This window comes from Callospermophilus lateralis, chromosome 11 (assembly GCF_048772815.1).
Source record: "Callospermophilus lateralis isolate mCalLat2 chromosome 11, mCalLat2.hap1, whole genome shotgun sequence".
NCBI lineage: Eukaryota > Metazoa > Chordata > Mammalia > Rodentia > Sciuridae > Callospermophilus > Callospermophilus lateralis.
The window spans coordinates 115,898,146-115,908,096 of record NC_135315.1 but is presented as its reverse complement, the minus strand read 5'-3'; the positions used below and the strand labels follow the sequence as shown (position 1 = coordinate 115,908,096).

The 9,951-nt window shown below is 53.1% G+C and overlaps 1 protein-coding gene across 1 annotated transcript; it reads right to left on the bottom strand.

Moving 5' to 3' along the window:
* Positions 1-765: 765 nt before the first annotated feature.
* Positions 766-1,821, bottom strand: LOC143410247 (gap junction alpha-5 protein). Its single transcript, XM_076871015.2, is given in 3 exon segments — positions 766-1,386; positions 1,388-1,566; positions 1,569-1,821. Coding segments are annotated over 3 exon segments (1,053 nt in total).
* Between the last annotated feature and the right edge of the window lie 8,130 nt (positions 1,822-9,951).

The following is a 9,951-nucleotide window of genomic DNA, read 5'->3' as shown; positions in this document are numbered from 1 at the left end:
GGGGCGAGAATGGTTTCTGTCACTGAGTTGAGCTGTGAAGGAGCCCCAGAACGAGGGGTAGTGGTAGGAATCCCAGGAGCCCCAGGACAAGGGGTAGTGGCAGGAATCCCAGTGGCGTTTGCATGCACAGAGACTCCCCATGCAGCAGGTGTCCTGTGGACTGGGTACGCTCTGGCGAAGGAAAGGCGGGGACGTCCCCAACATGGGCCATCTGCCAGAGGTACAGACCAGAACACCTCTAAAGTTGAGACTGATGGTCAAGTTCTGGGGATCCCTTTAAAAACTGAGTAGAGGAGGAGCACCAGGGCAGGCAAGGCCCCTCACCGACTCCAGGACACGGCCCCTGGGGACAAGATCTGGAGCAGGCGGGTTGCAAGTCCTCTCTGAACTCCTCCATGGGAGGTCAGGGCTGGGTCGGTTCTTTGGAGATGGAGCAGGAGGCCCTAATGGGGTGTTTCTGGTGTTCTATTCCTGGGCTGCCCTCCCTGGGATCTACCAAGCTTCCCCTCCCTTCCTCTGCCTTAGGCGAGAAGTAACCGAGAGATGACCAGGAGCACACCAGGTGGAGGTGGGGAGGCAGCGCCTGGGGAGCCCGTCTCCTGGCTCTCAGAGCTCCAGGTACACCTTCAGCAGCGCCCACCCGGGAGACGCAGGGCCCACAGGAGCAGAGGAGTGACGAGGATGGGGACCCGGGCAGAAGAGACCCCTTTTCTCTCCCTGGGCCTCTTTCTCCCCGCCTACCCCTGGTCCTCCCCTGGTTGAGGGTCACACTGATAGGTCATCTGACCTGGCCTTGCTGCTGGCCTTGCTGAGACAGCGCTTGTCACTGTGATAGCTGTGTGGGAGGCGGTGACTGGTGGAGACTCCGTTGGGCACCTCGGGCTTCTGGCCATACCGGATCTGGATGAAACCCTCCCTGGGGTCTTGCTGCTGGCCTGGCACTGAGTCCGCAGCCAGGCTGTCCGGGTTCTGCGGGGGGACCCTGCTGTCAGCGAAGGGACGGAAGAACTTTGCCCCGGGGCCGTCCTCCAGGCACTGGTTGAAGTCGGGTGGAGGCATGCAGCTCTGGGCTGTGCCCTTGGAGGGACCAGGCAGGCGCTGCTGAGGCTTGCCCCACTTGTGCCTCGTCTTCCTCCAGCCCAGGTGGCAGAGCTCAGCCAGGCTGAGGAAGAGGGACAGCGCGGCCACTGCCAGCATGAAGACGATGAAGACGTTCTCCGTGGGCCTGGACATGCAGCAGTTGACCGGGTGAGGGCAGGGACTCTGGCGGCACGCATGCAGGGTGCTCAGGAAGATCCCATAGAGGAGGTACTGGCCCACGATGAAGGCCACCTCCATGGCGGTGCGGATCAGGATGGTGCAGACGTACCATCCTGATCTGCATGTAGGTGTTGAGCAGGGTGCCCTGGAGGACCACCCGCCCGTTCATTTCTTCCAAGCAGGACAGCTCCACCTTCTCAGCTGCGGGGTACCCGTAGGAGCCAGCCCCGCGGTGGCCCTTTCTGGCCCCCTGGGCCTCCCGGAGCTTCCGCTTCTCCTCCATGCACACGTGGTGCACGGCATGGACACGAAAATGATCTGCAGCACCCAGTAGCGGATGTACGAGATGGGGAAGGCCTGGTAGTAGCACACGTTCTTGCAGCCGGGCTGAATGGTGTCGCACTGGAAGTCGGCCTGCTCGTCGCCCCAGGAGGACTCAGCCGCGGTACCCAGCACGAGCATGCGGAAGATGAAGAGCACCGTGAGCCAGACCTTGCCAATCACCGTGGAATGCTTGTGCACCTCCTCCAGGAACTCCCCCAGGAAGCTCCAGTCGCCCATGCTGGCAGGGAAGGGGAGAGAGAGGGAGAGAGAGAGAGAGAGAGAGAGAGAGAGAGAGAGAGAGAGAGAGAGAGAAGGGTGTTTCTGCAAAGGTCTGCAAGGTCCATCATGTTCTGAACCTTGATCCAGACCAACATAGAATCAAGTGTACTCTACCCCCAGCCCCCAGCAAAAATGAAGAGAGGGGATTTGGCTTCCACACTTGGAAGGATCTAGATATCAGCTGAGGTGTGAGTTACAGTTGGAACCTGTGCTCCAACTCCCAGAGATTCTACCTCAGGAGTCTGATGGCCCCAGAACCTGAATCTGCCACAAGCAGCCCAGGTGATTGTGGTGCAGACAGTTCACAGACCACACCAGACTGGAGAAAGAAACACAGAACTGGAGTCTGCAGGTACTGCGACTCATATTCACTTCTCGGGATCCGCTTCCTTACCTGTCGATGGGGACGGAAATAAGTGCACTAGAGGATCTGCAGGATCAAGGTAGATGAAGTGTCTGATATGCTGAAAACTACAGGGTAAACATCCGTGGGCTTGGAAGATCGATAGAAAAGGAATCTTTAAGGGTTCCGGAGGTGGAGGTGGGAGGGGAGGAAGGAGGTTGGCTGTGGCAGATTTGGCTTCTCAGGAAGCACTCTGTAATGACAGACCATCCAGGGGACAGCCGTATCGAGAGGGAGGAACAGCGTGTCTCAACCGTGTTAGGGAGGAGCGCTCAGCTTCCACGGCTGCTGGCCGCCTTGCTCTGCAAGTCCACCTGGGGCACTTTGTCCCGCAGGCCCGTCCTGATGGACTCAGCAACATCTCCTTTCAACTGTGACTTCCCGGGCCCTCTGCTCTAGCTGATGACACCATCCAAGCTCTAACCCGTTCCGTGATCACTCGCACCCTTCCTGCTCACACTGCGGGGACACAGGGACACTCACCCCTCTCCCACACACGTTTTATCACCTCTCCCGTCTGTGCTCTTCCAACAGAGGCATCTTGAAAACAGGGACTTTCCTCTGTATCACCAGAGCGTGGCCCAGAGTGGACATGCAAGAAGCCTGGCTGAGTGAAGGAAAGAGTGACGAGCCTTGATGTCCCTACTAGTAACGGACCAGCTCCTTGTCCTGGCCGCGTCCCATGAGAGGAGGCAAACCCAGACGTGCTCCCGCAGGAAGAGGGCGCCCAGTGGGGACAGAGTGCTCTGGAAGGCTTCTCTGTCCCCCGGAGAGTGAGGCACCTCACTACAGTTCTTTCCTTCTCCTCTGCTTCCTGCCCATGGACAGGGTGGTGTGGGCCAAAGGTCTGAAGTGCCCACAGAATTACAGAAACGCTGGCCAACGCCCTGAGTCACACATCAGAGTTGAACAGGACCTTAGGTGGTCAAGGTCACATTTTGACCTTCATGTCTTGATGCCAACTTTAGTTCCCTTTGGAACATGCTTGATGCTGTGGAAAGGCAGGGTGGGGTGCTGCCTCTCAAGGTCCACATTCACTGACTCCTGAGTGAGGCCTCACCAGAGACCAGTCTCCTGGTTCTGACTCCACCCAGCCCCAGGTTCCCAGCCCTGAGAGCATGTGGGGTCCCTGAGGATGACAGAGTCCCTGCGTGAGTGGGAAAGTCTTATCCTTGTTCCTCTCCATATCAAAGACTCACCCAGGGCTTGAGGCCTTCCTCTGGCTGGTGACTAAACATCTGCCCCTGACTTCAGGTGGAGAAGGGCCCCGTCCTGGGCCTCCAAACAAACGGGGAAAAGGTGGAGCATGTGTTCAAAAGAAAACAGCTGATAAGACAAGCGTCTGAATGGTCTGTCATCTCTCCTGGGCACGCGTATGCGTATGCGTTCAGCACCTTCAGGGTCAGCCCCAGACAGGCAGTGACTGGCATATGGTGCGAGAGAGCAAAGAAGGAAGGAGGCAGAGGGAAAGAACCGAAGGAGAGCAGAGGATCAGAAACGGGGAATGATGGGGAGTTCCAAACGGAGGAAAAGAAACCTTACAATGGTTAGAAGAAGACGGGCACAGAAATCAGATGACTGAGTTCAGATCCCTGCGACTGTGTGCAGAGCTCAGCTGAGGGTGCAGTCTGTGTTTCCTCGTCCTCCAGGTGGACAGCACTGGGACCTAGTCCATAGGGTAGGTGGACGATGAACAGAAAGCTCAGCATGGAACAGGCTCAGTCCGTGAGTAAAAGACAGCCCTCGCTGACAAGTAGAGAAGTAGGGAAGAAGGAGAGAGAGAGTGCACAAGGAGAGAAAAGAGCTTACCAAAAGGAAAAAAGAGGAATGAAGGGAAGAGCAGGGTGGAGGGTGAGAGGAAACGGAACTCAGAAGGGAATCCACACAAGTACATGTTCTGTTCTTCTGGGACTTGGGACATGTTTTCAATCCCTGATGACATCTCCCTGATGGTTCTGTCACTCATTTCTTGCAAGTCCCCAAAAAAGCATAAAAATGTTTCCAGACAAAGAACGTGACATTTTGGTCTCATCTGCCAAAAGGCTTGACCGCTGACTTCCTTACTTATGGGCAAGGCATCCACCTTGAGAGAGTGCAGCACTTGAGAAGGGAGCACCTTGGAAAATCGGGAAGGGCATCAGGAAAGACGTCTCTGAGGGAGGGAGGGAGCGACAGAATTCAGCGGAGCAGGCACAGCAGCCAGGCAGGCCCGGCCCTGCCGAAGGAAAGAGGAGCAGGCCTTTCACTTATGACTCCTGCCGACCTTCAGGCTGAGTCAGAGAACTTAGGAACCACCAGCTGCTCAGCTCATGATGTGAAAGGTCCAGCGGAGCCAGGTTCCAGGGACATCGGCTTCCCTTTGGCCCTCATGGCCCTGGCCCAAGAAACCTGTGACCAGCGACTGGTGAGCTCATGGGGACGCTGCACTAAAAGGCTCTGTAGAGCACTCTCTGTTCCTCAGCAGGAAGTGTGCACGGCCAAAGGAAGTTCCCAGGCCCAGAGCAGAGTCTGTCCATTCATGGGATTCCCTCCACCACTCTGACTCGGCCTCACCCTGCCTTGTCACCGTCTCCCACACCTGCTCAGCACAGAGCTCTGTGATTCCCCAGGCACACGGGCAGGCAACTTGTCACCGTCTTCCCTGGCCCCTCTGTTCCCCCAACCTGGAACCCTCTCTTCCACTGTACGGATGGCTGCAAGGTGCCACACCTCAGCCAGGCACTGAGGACCCAGCAAGGAGGAAAGGCCAACAGGTTCCCTGTCTTTACGGAGTGTGTCTTTCCTGACTTGTTTTTCCTTTTGGTACTGGGGATTGAACCCAGGGTGCTCCACCACGGAGCAATATCCTGACCCTTTTTAAAAAATCATTTTAAATTTTGATATTTGCAATCCCCCTGCCTCAGCCTCCTGATTTGCTGGGGTTACAGGTGTTCGCCACAATGCCCGGCTAATTTAACTGTCTTTACCTTCCATAAGGGGAGAAATGAAAACAGAATTTCAATAAAGCATGGTGTGTTCATGTTAAGGAAGGGCAAGGTGCTCCGGGAGCGTGTGGCGGGAGTGGAATCTGGTTCACTGGGTCTGGAGAAGACTTGGTGAAACTGCCTTCTGCAACTGATGCTAGTGCTGAAATTCTCATGCCAAAGAAACGGCCCCTAGGACCTGGAAGGAAAGGTCTCTACTACAAAGTTCTTCATCACCAAGGTTCAACATCTTCTTTCAAATTCTCTCGGGGTATCATAACTGGGACCAGGCAGTTTTGCAGGGCTTACTAAGGAAGCCGTTTGGTCAGAGTAACATGGTGCATTGGGCAGGAGGGAAAGAGTCAGAGGAAGGATTCTATGGGCTGTGAACCTGAATCATTTCGTGCCTTGACTTCCTGATATATGCCTACAAATAAAACTAAGGAATCTACATTCCCAATCTAGTGTTTCTCCTGATGCCCACGTCATTACACTCCTAAACCTCTAACGTTTCAAAGAAAACCATTTTGTAACGACCCAGCTTAGTCATACATTGATATTCAGGACTCCTTCCTCTGACCGCTGTAGGACGGAATGAGAGGTATTCTAAACAGACCTCAGATCTCCTGTCTCATGCACTCTCAAGCATTGCCGGTTACCATTCAGCACGTGGATGCACTCTCACCTGGTCACATGCTGTCTCGGACTTGTTCTCCATGAGTTTCTTGTCTGTCAGCCACCCCACAAGTACCTTTCTGAGTTCCTAGTACTTACCCTTGACTGTTCTGAGTACTAAGAAGAAACCTAGGTGGTGCCAGTTCCAACAAACACTAGGCACTCAGCGATACCTCTTAAATTCATAAAACCAGGCATGATCCTTCCCTCAAGGGTACAACAGCTTTCCCCCAATCAAAGTCATGTCTTCCACTTTGTATCTTTATTGCATTAAGTTCTCCTATTAGATATGGAACAGGCGCTTTCTGAAAGATTGAAGATGTTTAGCCCTAAGATTGTAAAGTGGTTCTAAGGAGATTCAAATCTTCCTTCCCAAGTCCAACAAAATAACAAGAAAAACTCCCATGTTCAGAATGTGCTTCTCTAACATTTTCTTGTGGGCTCAGAGAAGGAAGGACCGTAATCCTTCTGTTCAGGACTGAACACCCTCAGAGTGTCGTGGCTCAGACAAGAGGGGTTCCCCAAAGGGTCGTGTGGGAGACCAGCAAGAAGCTTAGAGGTGACATGACTGGGTGGTGAGAGCCGTGACCCAATCAGCGTGTCAGCCCTGAGCGTCGGGTGGTGACTGCAGGGTCTGGGTGGAGGAGTGGGTCCCCGGGGCTGTGCTGTGGGGAGGAGTCTCCCTCCCTCTCTGCTTCCTGGTGCCTGTCCTGAGCCACTTCCCTCCACCACACTCCGCCATGATGTTCTGCTTCACTCAGGCCCAGAGCAATGGGCCAGCCATCTACAGACTTGGCCTCTGAAACCCAGAGACCCCCAAATAGCCTTTTCCCCTCTGATTGTTCTTGTCAGGTCTTTTGGTCACAGCAGCAAAAACCTGACTAGAACACAGACATTCAATTTTTATTATGAATGGACGAATCCTCATGAACAGTCTGGCATGTGTCAGCAAGAGCCCCATCTCCTTCAAGGCGGAGCCCACCACTCAGAGCTCTGCCCTGGGAACCTCATACTCCTGCTAGCCACGGGCAGGAGTGACCCGAGACATGACTGCTGTTAGCGGCGAGGGCAGGGTCAGCTCTGAAGCGACCAAGCAGACCTGTGTTGTGCCCTCTGATGTGCGCCACACTGTGCGGTGCGCTGGGGAAGTAGGATTCAGTCCAGTTCACAAGACGGACCGAGGTCTTCTCAGGCCAGCTCTGTGCTGGAAGTCAGAGACCTGGAGATGGGTGGACTCGGGGTGCAGGGGACCCCTTCCTGTGGGACATGAAGTACAGCTCAGGTGGCAGCGGCAGAGAGGGGTGGGCGAGAGGACCCCATCCCCGAGTAGGACTAGATGTGCACGATGCCCTCGGGGCTAGAGGGGGGATGCAGGGAGCCTCAGGGTTCTCACCCCAGGGGTGGACTGAGGTCAGACCCTAATGTGATGACCCCAGGGGAGGCTGGAGACAGCGGGCTGCAGGCTCACTAGTGCCACGCTGTGGCAGTCCCTGGGCGATGGCCGCAAGTGACGGCGCCCCCTCGACTTGCTGTGACTGCCCCCTTGTCCCTGCTGAAGAAGGTGTCTCAGGAAGATAGATGGCTACAGGGTGTCTCAGGCAAGATGTCTCCCAGGGGGCTGTTTCTTGTAACTGTCAGGCTATTCTTTGAAGAACTCAAAGAAGGTGCCTGTAAGGGAGCAGGGCGCCACTGTCTCCTGAGGGTGGCGAAGGTCCCCTTCTTCTGTTGATTTCAGTCCTGTCTCTGCATTCACAGAAACCGTCCCCCTCCCACAGCACTGGTGACCTTCCCGCCTGCCCTGCATCTGCGCTGGCCTTAGACTGCCCTCAGTCTTTGGGGCTCCTGTGGGTACTGAGGGCCACACTCACTCTCCCTGCCACCCACCTTGAAGACACGCTGAGTACCTGCCCATCACTGTGCCCTCCCCGACTCCATAGTAACCAGCACTGCACATGGCACCTGTGACCTCCTCAGGAGTGACCTCCACAGGAACCACGGCGATGGGGGGCAAAGCACTCGGGCTTTCAAAACACCCAACGCCAACTGACCAGGGCCGCCCTTCTCTGCTGCTGAAGGGAAGAGGGGCCACGCCGCACGCCAACCAGTGGCCCCCAGGAATTGGCCTCGGGCTCCCGCCCCGACTGTGGTCACGGGAGACAGAAGCCGCTGGCCTTCCCTTTGCCTGTGAGAGCCTCCCACTTGGCAAAGAGGACTGGGCGTGTCTCGGACAGACTGTCACGGTAGGCCACGTCAGGGCCTCCTCCTCCAAGTACGGGGGAACTCACCCAAGTTTGTCAAGTCAGGCCACGACACCACCCCCCGGGGCCTGGGTCTGATTCTGGACAGCGACACAGTCCTGGGCAGTAGCTGCAGACCCCTGGTCCTCAATGAAGGTCGTCATCCCTAGAAGTAATGCCAGTCCCGGGCCCTGCTCTGTTCCACTCACACACGAGGGATCGGGCAAGGGAGCCGGCTGCCTCCCAGGTAGACAATCTGCTGAGAAGGACGCACTAATGTGTTCTCTAACTGGATTTGTTATCAATAAGATATGTAAAGTTCCTTGTTACTTTACACTGAGATACAATTCAAATGTATTTTTAAGTTAATGAGAGCCTAATCTGTGTGAAGGTTTTATTGTACAACACAAAAGTACTTTGCTACTTTTCTAAAAAAAAGGGGGGGGGAGGTTAGAAGTTTTCAGCCTTTAATTTATGTTTTAGATGTGATATTATGTAGTGTTAGCTAATATTCATGTAAGCTTTGTAAAATGATGTCTAAAAAGCAAAGATCAGCTTCAGAACTATAGTACTTAAGATTTATGAAGAGCCCGAGACTATGAAAGAAGTAGGCCAGATTTCAGTACATTTAAATTTGTGTCCAAAAGTTGGTTTTTGCCAAGATTACTAGGATCTCAAACAGGGGATAATAATGTATAACCCTGCCAAAATTCGAGGTAGCTATTATATAAACTAAATATGTTTTTACCCTAGTTAATCTTAGTTTGTAGTTTGCCTATAGATGGTTTAAAGATTGCCTGTTAATGTTTTGCAGAGGTACTACTTTATGAACTCACGACCTGGGTTAATTTAAGATAATGAGTTACAAGGAGCTATCACCTACGGGATAGAGAGATAGCCTTATATTAAGAGTACTGGGCTTTAATGGCTGTTAATTTATTTGCTGGATGTTTAGGATCAAGTTTTAAAATTAAAAAATTGGCTCTTGCTCTCTAAATCAGTCTGAGTCAGGGAATAGGGGACTTCTTCAAAGAGCTTTGCAACTCTGGGCCACATAACTTCTCGAACAGGGAGATTAATGAAACCAGTGGAGGACAGAAAGCCAATTAGTGCATTTGCTGTGAAGAGGAGGATCATCAGATAAGGGAGACATCCCTGATGCTTCCGAGGGAAGCCATATGGTCAAGCAAGGCCTGGACCCATCCTAGCGCAAATGGCACTAGCAGAACTGAAAAGCTGCTGTAAGCTCCCCGAGGACTCCCAGGGAAATTCGGCTGACTGTTAACAATAGATAAAAACAAAAGTCAGTTTGACTTGCTTCATCCTAAACACTTAGCAAAGACATTCAAAGCCAAAACACTGCTATTCCTGAGTATTTTAAATAATAATAATAGCTAAATGTAACTTCCAAGAATAAGTAAACTGGAGGCTACAAAAGAGATTCTCAGACAGGAATGCCTGATAACCATCAAAAGGGACTGCCAGAATAGTTTTTTAGTTTAAGGCCTTTATTCCTAACCTACACAGGTAGGCTTAATGTTTGCTAGTATGGTTATCCAGCCCTAAGTAACAGAATTAAAGATTTCTCTATTAGACACAGGCCAGTAAGGTATGGTCAAATATTTTATATAAGTAAGGGGGAGATGCCAGGGATAAAAAGGGAGTTCTCCTTCAAAGAATAGCCTGACAGTTACAAGAAACAGCCCCCTGGGAGACATCTTGCCTGAGACATCCTGCAGCCATCTATCTTCCTGAGACATCCTATGGCCATCTGTCTTCCTGAAGCATCCTGCATTATCTCACCTTGTGA